This window comes from Anas platyrhynchos, chromosome 10 (genome assembly GCF_047663525.1).
Source record: "Anas platyrhynchos isolate ZD024472 breed Pekin duck chromosome 10, IASCAAS_PekinDuck_T2T, whole genome shotgun sequence".
In the NCBI taxonomy this organism is placed as follows: domain Eukaryota; kingdom Metazoa; phylum Chordata; class Aves; order Anseriformes; family Anatidae; genus Anas; species Anas platyrhynchos.
In genome coordinates this window covers 18,138,397-18,155,093 of record NC_092596.1, presented here as the reverse complement: position 1 = coordinate 18,155,093, position 16,697 = coordinate 18,138,397, and the positions used below count along the sequence as shown (strand labels likewise).

Below are 16,697 nucleotides of genomic sequence, written 5' to 3'. Positions count from 1 at the left end.
GCAGCACCTGTGCATTGCAGAGGGCAAGCAATTCCCTCAGCCCCACGGGACACAGATGGGGCATGCTTGCGACTGGGAGCAAATAACACAGGGGCAGAGGGCTAAATCACATTTGTACAACCTCCTCCCCCGTGTTTCTCTGCATTATTTAAGAGAAAATGTGTTCTCTTCTAGTCTTTATTCTTTCCCTTCTGCACTCGATTCCAGCTGGTGGGTGAATTAAATCAAACCACCCAAACCCAGGCTCTGAAGCTGCGTGAAACCATGCTCCAGATCTGATCCAGACCGAGCAAGTCACCCCAATTTCTGTGCTGACCAGACATGGAGCAGCCCAAAGCTGGGCTCAGCAGAGCTGACAGCAGTAACACATGGACTGAAAGCCTAGAGCCAAGCACTTGTAGCTTTGAAACAGATGCAGATCCACACTGGGAGACTTTGGGAAGCAGCAGAGCTTTATGCTGCCTGGAGATCACATACTTGTGATTGCATTTGATAGCACTACCACTCAGGGCTTCCTAAACACCCCCAGCCAGCCCATAACTGCCCCACACCATCACCTTTCTGGAGCAGCATCCCTTTCCCCAGGGAAGGAGCTCTTCAGCTGTATGGGCAGGGGATAAGGGTGGCCATAGGGCAGCCCCATACAGGGCCAGGCACAGGCTGGGGATGCTGCTCCCACAGCAGGGCACGGGTAAGGGCAGGAGGTGAGAGCAGGCACCAGCATGCTAACGTGCATCTCTATTGGAAAGCCTGCCCCTGCAGAGCTCAATTGATTTTTTTAAATTAATCTATTTACAGCAGTTTGAGTTGAGCTAGCTTTAGGTGCTGTTTAAGCTGCTTTCCTCATGCCTTGCATTCAGTGCTTGCATGGTGCAATTAAGGAAACTGGGGGAGCTGGAGCAGGGAGAGGAGTACCCCTGGGTGCTGAGCCTGCCTGGAGCAGGGCCCAGGCCTGGCAGGAGCCATCCCTTCCCACAGCCCTCCCTCCTGGGTACCTGGAGCACCCCCCAGGAGGAGGAGGGCACTTGAAAGCAGACCCCAGAGCTTCGGGGGGCAGCACTAGGAGCCCTGCAGGACCCCAGCAGCCTCCTCCAGAGATCCTTCAAGCTCTGGAAAGAGCTTAGCGGGGAGCATTTCTCCTGTCTGTCATTAGCCTGACATAATGTCTTTCCTGCTGGCAGCTTTCAAGCTCAGCAGGTTTGTTATAAAATTCATTACCAGATATTGCAATCACAGTCACCTTTATTGGGCTCTGCATTTACAATAATTAGGCCAATAAACACTGATTTATAAAAATGACAAACAGGAACTCCCAGTAAGCAAGAAAAATGTGCTTTCTTTAGCAAGCAGTTTCTCAGAGGGCAAAAAATGCAAGAACTCAAACCAAGGGCTGCCGCAGAGCCAGCAGCAATCTCCCAGGAATTCCCACCTGCTGGCTGAGGCCTCTCCAGGGAAGGACCCAGCACACAAAGCCCAGGCCAACCACTGCCAGAGCACAGGCACACAGCCCAGGTGCCGTTCCCTCTATGGGAACAGGAATAGGTAACACAGCACTGTGATAACCCCATCCAGGCAGCAGCCAGCACAGCTCCCACCTCACCCCCAGGCACCACAGCCTTCTCTGTTTCATACCTTTTCTCTGCATTTCTCCCAGTTTCCTCTTGCTGATCCTTGCTTCTCAGCACCCTGCAAGCCTAGACACACTGAGCGCCCTCCTGTCCAGCCAGCAGCCCCACAGCCAGCCCAAACCTCCTTGCTCCCAGAAGCAATCTAGCCAAGACCCCTAATAACCCTGTAGAGCTGCCACCCCATCCCCTATATACCCACCCAAGTGGGGGCAGCTGTGCAGCATTGGCTCCAGAGACCTTCAGGCTCTGCTGATGGCAGCAGCTGGTGCCCCAGGTGTCTGTGTGCCCCCCTCAGCACCCACAGGGACCCCCAGCAAGAACCCAGATAGGAACCAACCCTCAGCAGCCACAGCTCCACGTTTTTGCTAAATGAACCCCAACACTGATCTCCAGAGCTTTCCACAGCTTCCTTCTGTTTGGGACAGAGGTGGGCAATCGTGTTGATCTTGTTTCACTTTATTTGTGTTATTGATTTTTAAAATAGCTGTTGTTTTTTTGCTAAAAGGCCCCTGAAGCTGTGCACGGCTTGGCTGTACATAGTGCTGAGCCAGAGGTGCAGAGAAGCAGCCAGAGCTGCGTGGAGACATTACAAGAAAGGACCAGGCAAAAACCCCATCCTCTGAGCCGCAGGAACTCAGTAAAAACCTCGACGCACCCGAGAGACCAGGACACCATCCTCCCTTCCCCGCAACACTGAGCCTGCCAAACATGTGTGCTCTCCGAGGACAAGGGAAAATGATGCTTGCACCACTGCAGCACGATTAATTGCAAAGACTATCAGTGGAAGATTTGATGACAATCAAAGAAAAATTAGCTGTGTCAAAATTCTTCATTTTAATGGATTCCTTCCTGATTAGTCACATTCAACTTTGCCTTTACTTGCTTTAGGAAGTAAACAACGTTAATGCACATATCAGATGGCAGCGTAAAGCAATGCAAGAGGCCTATGCGACACTAAACTCAATTGATTCGGATGGAAATTTTAAACATGTTAACACTTTAGGTTTACTAAGTGATGATAATGATCTGTCTAGGCCCTTCACACAGTCTCGGCACAATGCAGCAGTCTTCACCAAAGTTGCCTTCTGCCTGCAGGTTTCCCACTGCAGAGCTCCCAACTGGTGCCATTCAGGCTCTGCTGTCCCCAGAGGGAAACCCCACACTGTGCCCACAGCACGGGCTTGACCTCATCCACTCCTTCCTGCCAAGCTCAGAAATCACAAACGTACCTGCCTCTAACTAGGCACGCAGAAATTAACTGCTGGCAGGGGAATGCCCGCGTTACCCTGAGCAGCCATCCAGTGCCACAAGCACAGAATCCAGCGCTAGCACCTGTATGGCAGCTCCGAGTGACTTGTTTTTATCTCAGATAAAAATACACTTTTTGACAGGATGGGTGTGTGGCTCAATCACCGCGGGGCTACCGGTGTGGCTGTGACGGAGGGGCAGGCTTGGCAGCAGCGAGGATGGGGACGCCGACCACTCGCTTCCGATGTTATGGCTCTGCCGTTTCCTTGCGCGCACGTCGGAGACGAGCTCTGGAATATTACTTTGGATCTTAACAACCCTTTCAGCCTTAAACTATTTTTAATAAAATGGTTTTCTGTGCGACACCAACACACGCGTAGCTTTCAATTACATTTTAGCACTCCCAGTAGGAAGTAGCTCTTTATTGGGAGAAGTGACTTATGATAGTGGAGGATTATGGCTTTGGTCTTTGCATCAAGGATATTCAAAGCTGGGCGAAAAAAGCCGTTCAGCACATACTCTGTGGATGAGGTAAACCTCATGCACGGGGAAGCGTTTCTGAAGAAGTTAAGTATTTGAAATAAAACCGTGCAGTCATCTAGTAGAACACAGACATGAAATTGTTATTTATCAAGATGAAACCGGCATTTGGATAAAATTCTCCGGCTCCGTTAATAACTTCTGTTGACGAGGGAGCCACAACAGCAGCAATGAGGTAGCTGTCCCCCGAGCCAGCCACGCAGCTCTGAGAAGCAGGATTTTTCATGGGCTGTGAACAAGGAGAAGCGTGTTGTCGGTAATCACTTTCTGAGAGGCTCCTTCAGAATGGCCACTGCGAATTCATCTTTTGTATTGTTTCCGAAAGGTTTGTCAGCTCTGCATAATCTGCTGCAGCTAGCGGCTGCGAGAGCGCCACGTGCCACGTGCACCTCGAACGTGAAGTCCAATTCCCAGAGCAGTTTTATCACAATGATTAAGTTTCTTAACTTACATCAAGTATGTCTCTGGAGTTTTCTACTGCGCTGTGAACTTAAGATAAACAGCGAATGGTGAGTAGGCTGATTACTGAAACCTCCTTTCAACAGGGGTCATACGTGGCTAATTGATAAGAGGAGATAACGCAGCCGCTCATCTGCCAAAAGTTGCAGAAAATGGAAGAGGTTGAAGCAGAAATGGCTCCAAGTAAGCAGCCCAGGGGCTAACGAGCTCAGTTTATAGGGGATAGCTCCCTGTCTCCGTTTGCTGGCTGGGACGCTGGAAGCAGCAGTTGGGCAGCTGGGAGCAGACACATTGCTCAGTAGGGGAGCACCCAGGAGAGCAGCACGAGAGGTGCATCCCCATGGGGAGACCCCCAGCAGCACACAAGTGGGGGTGAAGGTGGTCAGGGGGCCAGGGTCACTGGTGCTGCCGCCCTGCGGTGAGAGCCACGAGACACCCCATCCCACACTAAACGGTGTGATTTACTTACTGCCTATGGAATTGCCCAATTAATTCACTATCCACATTAATATTATGGCTCATTTTTAACTTTACTGTCTCCATCGTTCCAATTTAGTGCTGCTCAGAGATGCTGCCACTGACCTTAATGGGTTTTTCATTAGAACAAAGAGCACCCTATTAATCACGGTTCGTTTTCGGCTAGAGGTTGCTGTCCAAGCCGCACTGCTTTGGGGAGCTGCTTCAGTGGTTCGGGGCCTATTTTATTTCTGCTGGGCTTCTCGCCCCTGCTCACGCTGCGCACAAACCTCTGCACTGTCCAGGAGGAATTTCTTGGTATAACATTTCCAGACACAGAGATTTTATGCAGCACTCAAGCTACACTGCAGACATGATAGATTTTTTTCTGGGCAAATTGAAGCAGGAAAGGAAAGGATGCACCGATCATAGGCAATGAGCCTCTTACTGTCCTGTGCAAAAATCAAATGCCTTTTAATAATTTCAAATGTTCTTCTGGGTATCAATTAGTCACACATTAATATCAGCATTGCTTCTCTTCCTCACTTCACATCAGATTAAATTCTCCCCTGTCATATGGACTTGCACTTATTAGCTTCAAGGAAAATTAGTAATTGTTACCTCTTCATTGGCGCTGATGGGAGATTTTCATCAGAAATGCTTTTTTTTTTACAGAGAACCTAATTGTGGTCTTAAAGCAATTGATTTTTTTCCCCTGGAATTGTTGCCTTTTCATGGAAAAAACAGATTATTCTCTGAAAACCTCTATGCTGAGCCTGAGATCCCTCCATGCACACCAAAAGAGCAGGACCTGAAGGGGCTGCACTGACCTGCGGACTGCGGCCACTGCAGCCTCTGCAAGTGTCAGAGCTGCTGACAGCAAGGACAGTTTTGTTCAGATGGGGTTTTCCTCTTGCCAAACCCATAGCTTGAGGCTGAGTACTTGTAAAGCTCCCTACAGAGAGCAATGGTGCACAGGGGTCTCATCCTGCTCCCTGCACAGCGTGGGTGCTGGGGACAAGCAGGGAGTGGGGGGTGATTATATTTATTGAGTTTTATTAACTTCCAGCCCTGGGAGGTTCTCACCTCTTCGAGCTAATTCAGCTGCCTGACTCCTGCCGGAGTTACAGTGATTGCCATTAAAAAACTTGACATTTACCTTACAACAGTAATAAAATAATAATGCCTAATTTGGTTTATGAGTGGTATTTGCAGTGTTTCCTGTGCCTGGAGTGGGGGATATTGTGAAGATGGCTGCTATGTTGATCAATTATGTCTGGTTAACAACGCTGCTGTAATTCTTTCCTGTAATCATAACCGTCTTTCAGTAGAGCAGCTCCAAAGTTCTTCTCTGAAGCAGTAATTTTGACAGGAAAAAAAAGAAAAATGTTTTCAGTCCAAAACAGATACTTCAGTTTTCAGTGAAGAACAAAAGCTTTAGAGGTGAAACTTTCTGTTGAAAAGAAAAGTGCAGAAATATAAATGCTGTGGCTGCACGTATTTGCTGCACTCAGATTTCCAAAATATTTTAGATGTTTTTGAAGGCTGACTGCGATTGCTTTCCATTAAAAAGTTATTTTTCTCCTCCAAATAACCTTCTGTCTCTCACTTGTCAATACGACTCCCTTCTGCTTTTGGCCTCTCAAATATTAAAGCCCTGAGTATTTGCATTCCTGTGGGCTTGCTGCAGCTTCAGTGGGGAGGGGCAGCTCCGGTGCATGCCTGCCCAGGGTCCACAGCACCAGCACCAGACCTGGCCTCACTGTGCCATCCCCATCGCTGCCATTTCTTCCTCTGTTTCTCACCCAGAACAAAACTCAATGCGGATTTTCATCCTTTCGGTGCAGTTTTAATTAGCACATGATGCTCTCAGGGCTTTTATTAGCACAAAGAGCTACAAGAAAACAGTGCGTGCCAGCTCCTCCGCACCAGGGAGCCTCCTTCCTGTTCAGACCAGAAACTTAACACTGGAGTACTGAAGCTTGTCTTAGAATGGGTTTATTTCCATGAAGAAATGGGACGATTTCAACAAAAGGAAATTTTTTCCATACAAAACTATTTAGTCAGGAAATTCCTGACTAGGCTGACTTTGGGGCAACGCAGGAGCTGCACAGAGCGAGTGTGGGGTGCCAGACCCCTCCGTGGGGAGAGCTCAGGCTTCCCACTGTGCTGCTGAGGGGGTGCTCACACATGCACGCACACACATGGATGTTTGTGCACACGCATGCATGCAAGCAAATGCACATACCCACATACCCACATACGCACACCCATGCGACGCATGCCCACGTATGCATGCACATGCACACACATGCAGGCACACAAACACGAGCACATGCCCACGTACACCCCTGCACCCCTGCTGTGCCCACAGATCCCTGCCCTGCAGGGACCATGGCCCCAGAGCCCCCAGGAGCCCCCTTGCACAGCCCAGGTGCATCCAGCAGGTCGGTGCAGGGCTGGGAGCAGAAGCAGGAGCAGAGCTTAAAGGAAAAGCCCCGAAGCCCCAGCTGGGACCCCAGACAGGGCTGATGGACACCAGACAGTGGAGGTGAGCGCGGGTGCACCTCCAAAACGGTGCAAATTGCTTTCACCCTGCAAGCTGCAGATGCTCCCTCTCGCCCACCCGTGTGCCCAGCCACAGCCCCGGGAGCCAGGAGGGCCTCCAGCGTGGTGCAGGGGCTGGGGCAGGCAGCCTACGGGGGAAAGCTGGCTGCAGCCGTCATCGGAGCCGCAGAAACCCAGCCTTCCCCCTGCATGTGCAGCCCAGAGCCTCTGTAACTCCACCTCGGAGCCGGCTCGTCCTCGCGCGCAGGGAGCAGCCAGCCGCGGAGATCATGGGAGGGACGTCGCGGCTCAGCCCCGAGGAGTGCCGCTTTCTGGACGTAAGTTCACGGCGTGCTTCGCCGCGGGGCAGCTCACCACCCGGTGTTGGCGAGCGCGATAAGTGTCTGATGTGCGTGTACTCGCCCCTCCGTGAATGGGTAGCAGCCCTCTGGAGATCGCTCTTTTGTAATTAATCAGGCAGAGGCATCCAAGACCCGCAAGAAGACCTGCAGCAGGTACAAGATCTGTGGACTGCTCTTCAGCGTGCTGGTCATTTCTCTGATTCTCATATTTTTTGGTGTCAAATACCTCTGGAACCCAACACCCAGAAAAGTAAGTACGACCTCTCGGGTCCAGCGTCTCAGAGCTCCGCTTTCCCCAGCTGGGGCTCTTCTCCTACTCGCTTCACTTTTAACTACACCCTGAAATCCAGGCAAGTTTGCAGAATGGCTTTGCTTACACCGTCGGTATTTGTGGGAACTTTTTAAAATCCTTGTATTATTCATAACTAGCTTTTACTTTCTCTGGGCTGGCTTTTTTCTCTGTCCCCACATTCCTTCCCTAACTGACAATTAAAGGGTATGGGAGCTGTGCCATGAAGAGTTAAAGTTACTCTATTTCACCGGCAGCAAATTTTATGACAAGTAAGAAAATATTTTCCATTTCATTTCAATTATCTTGCCAGAAACCGGTGGAAAAGTCATTATGCCACCGCATAAAGAGGAGAGAAAGCCAGGACGCAGTGGTGATTGATTGTCATGGATTATATTTCTTACTTTAATGTGTCTGCAATGCGAGGGGACGGTGAGACGGATTAGCTTTTGGAGAGGGAGCTCCTGCTAACTGGATTGTGCTCCTCTATTCCCCGCTCCCTACACACACGCTGCTAGTTGGGCTCTGCGTGCCCAGGTCAGTCAGGAGGCCCTGGGGTGCACCTCACTTAGGGATTTTTTGCTGAGTCCCAAGAGCGGTGACATCCCCAAAACCCCCATGCGCATCCCCTGTCCCACAGCAGCATCCCCTCTCTCCTTGCTGCCCCGTGGGCCCTCAGGCGCCAGAAGCTTTGTCTTTTTATCAGCAAGAAGAACAAAATACCGAAAATCAAAGCAATAAAAGCCATATGTGCGGCCAGGCTCCTGCCAAGACGTTTATAAAGTCTCTACTGTTCCTCGAAAAGCACGGTGCGTGCCAACCGGGGGGAGGCTGCTAACCCCAGCCCCGGGCAGCAGCGGTGCGGGGGCGCTGGCCGGACATCAAGGGAACAACGGGGGTCGGGGCAGAGGGGTGAGGCACAAGGAAACCCCAGCGCTGGCCAAACAGCATGGTTGAAACCAGCAGGGACGGGGCTGTTGTTAGCAAGCGGTGAAGGGGAGGGACCACCCAGGGCTCACAAATGGTCATTTACCCTTTCGAAACAAAGCTGTTTAAGGGAAATGTTTCTGGCGGCAAGGAGAGGATGCTCTTGCATCGAAATGACCACGGGGAGTAAGAAAAGTTACATTCGGGCTCTGCCTGTGCTAGCTTGGCAAGGAAAGAGACGCTGGGGGGAGTCCTGCTCCCAGCAGCTGAAATGCCAGCCCTGGGCTCCCATGACCTCGCCAGTGACTCTGGAGAAGGACAGAGGGGTTTCATTGTTTCTGAAAGCTTTTCTGCACCAGCCCTGACGGGTGGGCAAGGGAAGGGGCAGGCAGGGCAGCGGTTCCACCAACCGGCCCTTATTCTGCCAGGAAATCAGGATGGGGAGGCTCAACATCACGAACCGAAGGGAATTGAACTCTTTAAAGAACAAAAAGCCCTTTGAGCTCCCTTCAAACATCCAAAGAGAGGAAAAAAAAAAAAAAAAAGTCTTAAAGAATATTTCCTCCAATATTTCCTTGGCCTGGTGCTGCCCTCTGCACGGCAGCATCCCCTTGGCAGTGCTGCCGCGTGCAGAGGCGGCAAGCCTGCTAGCAAGGGGCTCGTCGTGTCCTCGCAGGGGGACATATTTCAAGGACTGGCAAACAAGAGTAATTTTTAGGCCTATAAACCATCTCTCCAAGCAGCAGGGAGCTAGCCAAGCCCAAATGGGTTAGTTGGCCACAGTGCTGGCACGAATAATTCTTTGTAAATGGAGAGGAACTTGAGAGTAAGGTGCCACCCGGGATCATACCCTCCTATAACTGATTTATGGCACTGTGTGCAGTTTGTCAGTCAAAATGGGCAGCCTTCCAGCCATTTTAGGCTTTGCACTACTTCTTCCATACCATAAAATCTATTGACATATATATATCTTTATAAAAGCCTCCTGCTGACTAACAGGAGATGCTCACGACTGCCAAAGAACATATCATTCTTCAAATTTTTACCAGGGGCAAAGGTACCCCGGTAGTTACTGCATCGCACAGCTGGGTCCTGCACCAAGCCTTCTTCCAGCAGTCGCAAAATGGGGGATGCTGACCCTGAGAAGGGTTTTGCACAGGCCCTTTGCTTCCGCATGCCACTATTTGATTCAGGAAAGGAGACTCCCGTAAGCCCTCCAGCTCTCGCTGTGCCAGCAGGATCATTTCTGTGCTTCAAACAGCACCTGCCACTACTCATCCTTTAAGGGTCGGGCATCCGCAGAGACAGGGGGGCTGCCAGGCTTGCTGAGCACGGTGAGCACCTGCGAGGAGGAGAGGGCTGCTCCCTGCTGCTCCCGGTGGGGACGAGCACACCGGGAAGCAGTCTGGTACACCCTGCAGCTCTTCAGCAGCCCTCAAGGAGGGCTTTGATCCACAGACAATTCCCAACCTCCTTGAGGCAGAGGAAAAAGGGAAAGCAGAGGGCACAGAGCAAGAGCCATGAGATGGGGGTGCGGTGATGGAGCACGCAAGCCAGGGGTATGATGATGGAGTAAGTGAGTAAGGGACAGGGGAAGGCAAAGTCCCTTGGTCAGGGCTTCAATCCAGCCTGTGTTGTAAATGGGTGTGGGATGAGCACCTCCTCCCAGCCTCATGTCTGCCCGCTCCTATTCAGGTGCCCCATGGCCAAGCATAGGTCTGGGTGTTCAAGCTGCAGCCACGCACACCTGCCCCATGCTGCCCTTCTTCCCTGGGAGCTGCCTGTCCTTGCAATATCCAGAAAATTGTCCTGGCTCCCTTTGGGAGCCCGGGTGCGGGGAAGGCCGTGAAAACTAGTGGGGGCTCAGCTGGCGCGTTTTTGTCCCTCACAGGTCTACGACGTGGAGCACACCTTCTTCAGCCATGGTGAGAAGAAGAAGATTGTGATGGAGATTGACCCGCTGGCCAGGACGGAGACCTTCAGGAGTGGGAATGGCAGTGAGGAAATCCTGGAGATTCACGACTTCAAGAACGTGAGTGCAGCAGCATTTGTGGTGGGAGCCCTGCCAAGACCCCGGCCCCTTGCTAGAGAGCCCTTGGGGATGCTCAGTGGGACTGGGCCTGGCACCCCACCAGGAGGGGACCCAGCTGGGGCCACATCGGTGCTTAAAAACACAACGTGCTTAATAGCCCAGCTGCAAGAGGAGTGACAGGATCCCTTAGGATGCTGCGGTGTCGCTGGAGCAGGCCCCAGGACGGTTTTGTTCTGCATCAGGGAGAGCAATTCCTATCTGCAGGCTGTCTGGGCACCCTCTCAAAGGAAAGGAGCTGTGTGCCTACGTAAGCTTTCACAAGTATTTAATAGCAGCGTGGTTCAGTTCCAATGAAATACATTTTAAAAGCAAGACCTAGTTATTGGATTTACCCTTGCAAAGGAATGCAATCATCATAAATCTATCCAAATCCAGTACATTTGTCTGTCTGGAGAGCATTAAAACATTGTGACAATGTTGTAGGCTCTCTCTGAAACCTAATTAAAATTTGTAGGGAAATACCCTGTGCAGTGACATATGGCAAAATTTTCATCTAATAGCCTAGCAGGAACTGAGGGCTGAATGTTCATATAACCATAATGGTCAAACACTATTCTGCATATTTTTATTTATGTAACTAGAGCTCATGATAGTAATAAGGAGAAAGGGAGCAAAGTAGAGTTTTATGACTATCCGCCTGAAAATATTTGTAAAAAGCCCAATTCTCCCAAACCATAAAATGCAATATCCCTTAGGAGAACCTGTTAGTACATCTTAGCTCTGCTGCTGAACAGAGTTTGCACAAAAACATCAACAGGAAAAATATGACTAAACTCTGATCCAGCTGCACTCCCTGTAGGATCCTTTTATTTACCCTCCTGCTTTGCCGTGACTGCTTGCCTGCTCTTTGTTTTGATGCTGCAGGGAATAACTGGCATCTTCTTTGTGGGGCTTCAAAAATGCTTCATCAAAACTCAGACTAAAGTCATACCTGAGACTACAGAGGCCAAGATCCCTGAACTCGAGGTACGTGAGTAGAACAGCACGCGGATCTGCCAGGCACCCCGGCAAGGCCAGCGCTCCCCCTGCAGCCCCATCCGCGCCAGCCTGCCTGGAGAATCCGCAATAAAGAAATAACGAGCTGTGATCGCTTCATAAAATTATCTTATTTCAGAGGATTGCTTCTGAAAACAACAAGTCGAAAGAAACGGGATTAGGCAGCCAACAGACAAAAACCTCTCAGCACAATACCGAAGATCAAGAACAATAATCCTGTTGTAGTCAAAAGGTCGCAAGACAGCTCGGGATTAGCAGACACCAAAAAGTCAATCAAATTGTTTTCTCCAAGAGCTGAGCCTCCTGTTCTCAAGCAGAATGAGGCAGAAGTAATGAATTTAAAAGAGCAGCCGCATTGAAGAAATGCAATTTGGGAAAGCGCTTCGCCACTTGCATACAGCCCAGCCGAGCGCTGCCACCACCGTGCTTGCAGAAAGCCCTTCTGCGCCAGGGAGATCCCCAGCCCTGCTGCAGCAAGGTGCAAGCTTTGTGCGTGGCATGGAAAAAGTGTGCACGGCATGGAAAAAAAAAATCCATATTTTAGCCCCATTCTGCCAGTGCAGGCTGACGTGCTGGCTCGCTCCCCGGTGCATGGGGCAGGAGCTGTTCGGGCCCCCTTACCGAGGCTGTGGTGGTGGCACAGCCCCACCTGCCTGCTCCCAGGATGAAGGCCGATGCCATTCCCCCTCCCCAGGAAGGCACTGTACATGAAATGCCGGCAGAACATGTGTTTAAAACAAAGCGCGTGCAGGAACATTTCCCTGAATCATGACCCAAATTCCGAGACACAGATTCTTTGATTATGCCATAAGAAGCTAATAGATCTTTTCTGCTCCCATCACAAAACGGATATGACTTTTCAATCTTTAGCAGAACATTGCCCCAGGTAGAGAGCTGAGATGTAAAACCCAGTGAGATAAATGTAGGTTTAGGAAGTTCCATTTCTTCCGGGGAGCCTGGCTGCCTTTGGAGAAATTGGGAAGCACGTGCTCGGTATCTTCAGCAGCAATCTCTGCTCTCTTCCCTCCCCTGGCTCTCTGCAGTTTTGAGGAGGAAGCACAAAAGGAGGCAAACCCTTCCACATGAATTGGGAAAACATACCGGTGCTGGAGCCCCAGTGCTGCCAGCTCTTTTAGGCCACCTTGCCAACGGGACGGCTTTCAGCAAAGATGCTGAAAACGACTCAGAATCGGTCAGGTGTTGCTGGCTCTTGACTAAGACTTCCCAAAGCCATAAGGGAAAATTCTATAAAAGAGAAATGCAGCTCCAGACACCTTCTGGAGAGAAAATGCCATTTGCCAGCTTGCTCTATGGGCTACCGCCACCAACATCCACCGCGTTGCCTTGGCAGATAGCTCAGCGCAGACCCATCCAATAATCTTTATATATCTCCCTCCCTAAGTGCCTGCCAAAGCACACCATGGAATAACGCACTGGCAGAGACATGTGGTATAAATTACAGAATATGGCCGTGCGAAGAATTTTTGTGAGGAATAAATTAAAGTGTTCGATCACAAAATCAGTAGCAGAAGGAGAGGCAAATTAAGTAGTAAGAGCAAAGCAGAGAGATGTTTTAATCTTTGGTTTTAAATGAGCTGGGGAGCTACAGAAGGCTGTTCCAGATGGTGGGGACTGCAAAGGAGAAGGCTTCTGCAGCACAGTGAGCGGAGCGAGGGGAGAGCAGGGCGGTGCTGGCCAAGTGTGGGCAGCAGGACAAGGCCCCTGGCAGGGCTTCTCCACGGGGACCAGCAGGTATTGCACACCCAGCCGGTGAGCACCCTGACCTAGGGGCTGAGGCAGACAAATCTAGCTGCTTGGAGGGGAGGGCTGCACTGGGGAACGGAGGAGAAGAGGGGCACAGCGGTGCAGAGAGGGTGTCTCACCACGCCGGGGTGAAATCTCACTCTTCATCCAGGGAGAAGAAATCACCACCACCTACTTTGAACAGTCCATGGTCTGGGTGCCCGGCGAAAAGCCCATTCAGAACAAGGAATTCCTGAAGAGCTCCAAGATTTTTGACATCTGCAGAAACGTGACCATCTACTGGATCCACCCAACACCAATAGCAGGTACAAGGAGCCATCTCCTCCCTGAAGTGCCCCCCGTGTCCCCTTTCTCCCTATCCCTGCTGCGACATGGTGGGAACCCATTTGCTGTAAATCTCAGACATGAGCTCAGTGCTCGCCACAACCATGAGAGAACATGTCCAATGTAATAACAGTGTGGGCTGACGTTTCTCTCTGAGAAGAGTTTGTCTGTATCGGCTCCCCGCCGCCCCGCGCTTTGCAGAGTGGCCACCCTCCTCGTAATGAGGCAGAAAACCCCTTTGTACCTGCAAGGAAGGCAGCGCTGCTGGAAACTGGGCCGCCTAAATTCTTGTCACCGCATGAACATCAGAGCAGGAGCAGACATCCGCATCTCAATCACACAACGGGGTTGCCACCTCCAGCTGCTCACCACACATCCCTCGCAGAGGTTGTGGCCTCTGAGATCCACCGCCGTAATTACCCGCTCTCTCTAGCCAGCTTCTATCAGAACGAGCTAGTTTAAAACCCCTACCAAGAAAACTCTGCTTAGCAGAGGCACAGCGCCCCATCCTGGGCGGGTACCAGCCAGCTCATAAGAGCAGGAGGCAACGGAGTTAGATCCGGGTTGCTGGTGGAGCCGTTCAGGTCAGGGTACTTTCTTCCTCTTCTTCTGGTACCAAATTTTGGCAGAGATGTTAAAGCCTGCTGTCTTTTGTCCCCCTGCTCCCTGACTATTGACAACAGCACTTGAGCTCTTCCCATAGCTCCTGAGCTGGCCGACCTTGAAGGGGCAGAAGAAGAAGACCCTGAGCTGCTCGTGGACAACCAGAGCTGGCTGGACGGCGGGGGTGAGCAGGAGGTGGAGAAGGGCGCACAGCCTGCACCCAAGCGCCGGGCACGGCAGCTCACCGAGGAGGACCTGCCCGTCAACGACTACGTGAGTGTGGGGAAATGCATGTTGGGGTGCCCTGTCTGTACTCCTGGGGTGCCCACGGACACCCTGGCCCTGCTGATGCTGGCTCTTCCTGGCAGACGGAGAACGGGCTGGAGTTCCACCCCCTGTGGGACGAGCGAGGCTACTGCTGCGCCCAGTGCCGCCGCGCCAACCGCTACTGCCGGCGGGTGTGCGAGCCCCTCCTGGGCTACTACCCCTACCCCTACTGCTACCAGGGCGGGAGGGTGATCTGCCGGATCATCATGCCCTGCAACTGGTGGATCGCGCGCATGCTGGGCAGGGTGTAGCACCCAGCACCCGCCTGCCTCCCCGCGAGCCACCCCACTGTGCCCTGATGTAGTTGGCACGCTGGTGGGCACCTGCTCGAGTACCACAAGCACGTGAGCCACCGGCCACTGGCCACGGCACCCTCCCCGAGCAGCCAGCCTGTCCCTCTGCGTCCTGCACGGCTCCCGAGGGGTGGGGAAGGCTGCGCTCGAGCGCGTCGTCGCCACGCTGAGCGGCAAGAGGCAAACAATAAATGTCTTGTATGAGCGATTGCAGAGAAAATGGAAAGTCGTTTAGTCTCAGTCTGTGATGCTTAATGGGTCTGAGAAATGATCTAATTGCTCGGCTGCCTCGTCACGAGCATCTGTAACTCAGGTACTGGGACTGCCAGTGCTTGCCTCGCTGGGAACGTGCTGAGGACCCTGACGTGCTCCTGGCAGTGCCAGCAGCTGTTCAGCACATGCTGCTGAGGCTCTGGTGCGCTGGGGTGTCTGGCAGGCACTGGTGACAGTTCCCAGGTGCCGCCAGCCCTCAGGGAGCACCAGGCAGTGTAGCAGGGTAGGCAGAGCCCCCTGCACACAGCAGCAAAAACAGAGCCAGCAAGGAAATGGGTGGCCAAAGCTGGAGGAAGCCGAGTGCTATCAGCTGTCCCCCATCCCAACCAACAAACAGGCAAAACCCAAGCTGCAGGAGGGAAAAAGTAGTCCTTGAAACTGCTGCTGCACTCCCCAGGACACTCAGCCTTCGTGGCCAAAATCCCTAACTTTGTTCCGATTCAAACCACCCAAAACACTTGCTCCAGCAAAGGAGGATGTGCACCAGTGAGCAGGAGGTGCCAAGCGCTCAGCCCGGGTGCTGCTAGAGGCTGCTGCAGCCCCCCGGGGCCCTTTGTCCCTGCCTGTCCCCAGTCCTGTGCTCTGCTCCCCATCACGGAGCTGGCCAGGAGCCTGCCACTTATCCAGCCCCGGGCAAACGCACAGCTCAGGAGTGAATTTGTTTCCTTCCCTCTGTGTATCAGCAAGGCTGTTAATAGGCTTAGACAAACAACAAGAAAACATCCTCAGGTCTTTTGGCAGCTTGGCTCAGCTCCCCAGAGCCCTTTGCCTTTTTAGCCAACATGTGCCCAAGGACCTAGGTCGCCCTCCAAACACGGGCCTGATGCACAGGCCAGCCCCACACATCCCCCCGAAGCCTTCCTGTAGCTCACGGCCCCGGTGCTTGAGCCACATCCTGAGTTTTCTCTCCTCCCTGGGAGCCGACTGCTGCCAAGCACCTCTGACGTCCTGTGGTCGTCACCGGCCAAAACCCGCCCTGTGTCACCGGGGAACACACGCCGTGTTTGCCCTGCTCATCGGGAGTGTGTGTGTTGTCCGCATGGGGCAGGGCACAAAGCTCCCTGCAGGATTTCTGATTGTAAGAGGAGCGTGGGTCACAGAAACGCCCGGGCAGGCAGAAAGGAGCTGAGCTGCCTGCTCAGCCATGCGTGCAGGAGGTGCAGCAGGGCTCCCTGCACTGCCATCCCTGAGGACACCAGCCAGCCTTGGGGACAGCCAGGCATTTGTGACAAGTCCCCTTGTGTGGGGATGTCTCTATTAAAGGCGTTTCTGCAGCCCAGCAGCACGAGCAGAGCAGTGTTTCACATGCACGTCCATGCTTACATGCATGCCCAGGCAGGTAAAGCCCCAGCAGGGTAAAGGCAGCTCTGCCGAGCTAGAAAGAGTTCATTCCAGGTTTGCTTGCCTCTGCACAGGTTTTACTGAGGAGATGGGTGTATCCAAACACTGCCCAGCTTCTCACGTGTCCCTGCCCGGTCTCCATCCATCCATTAACTGCATTCGGCCAGTCTCTCCACTGCTGTTCCCATGCTCTGACGCACTCTGCCTTGCCTTCCAAATCAGCAAGGC

General features: G+C 52.3%; 1 protein-coding gene across 1 annotated transcript; it reads left to right on the top strand.

Annotated features, from left to right (window-relative positions):
* The first annotated feature begins 6,987 nt into the window (after positions 1-6,987).
* TNMD (tenomodulin) lies at positions 6,988-15,075 on the top strand. Its single transcript, XM_005017253.6, has 7 exons — positions 6,988-7,216; positions 7,356-7,490; positions 10,348-10,488; positions 11,413-11,514; positions 13,460-13,613; positions 14,336-14,508; positions 14,604-15,075. Exons 1-7 carry the CDS (start codon positions 7,169-7,171, stop codon positions 14,811-14,813), a joined length of 963 nt encoding a protein of 320 aa, XP_005017310.4. The 5' UTR covers positions 6,988-7,168; the 3' UTR covers positions 14,814-15,075.
* Positions 15,076-16,697: the final 1,622 nt, after the last annotated feature.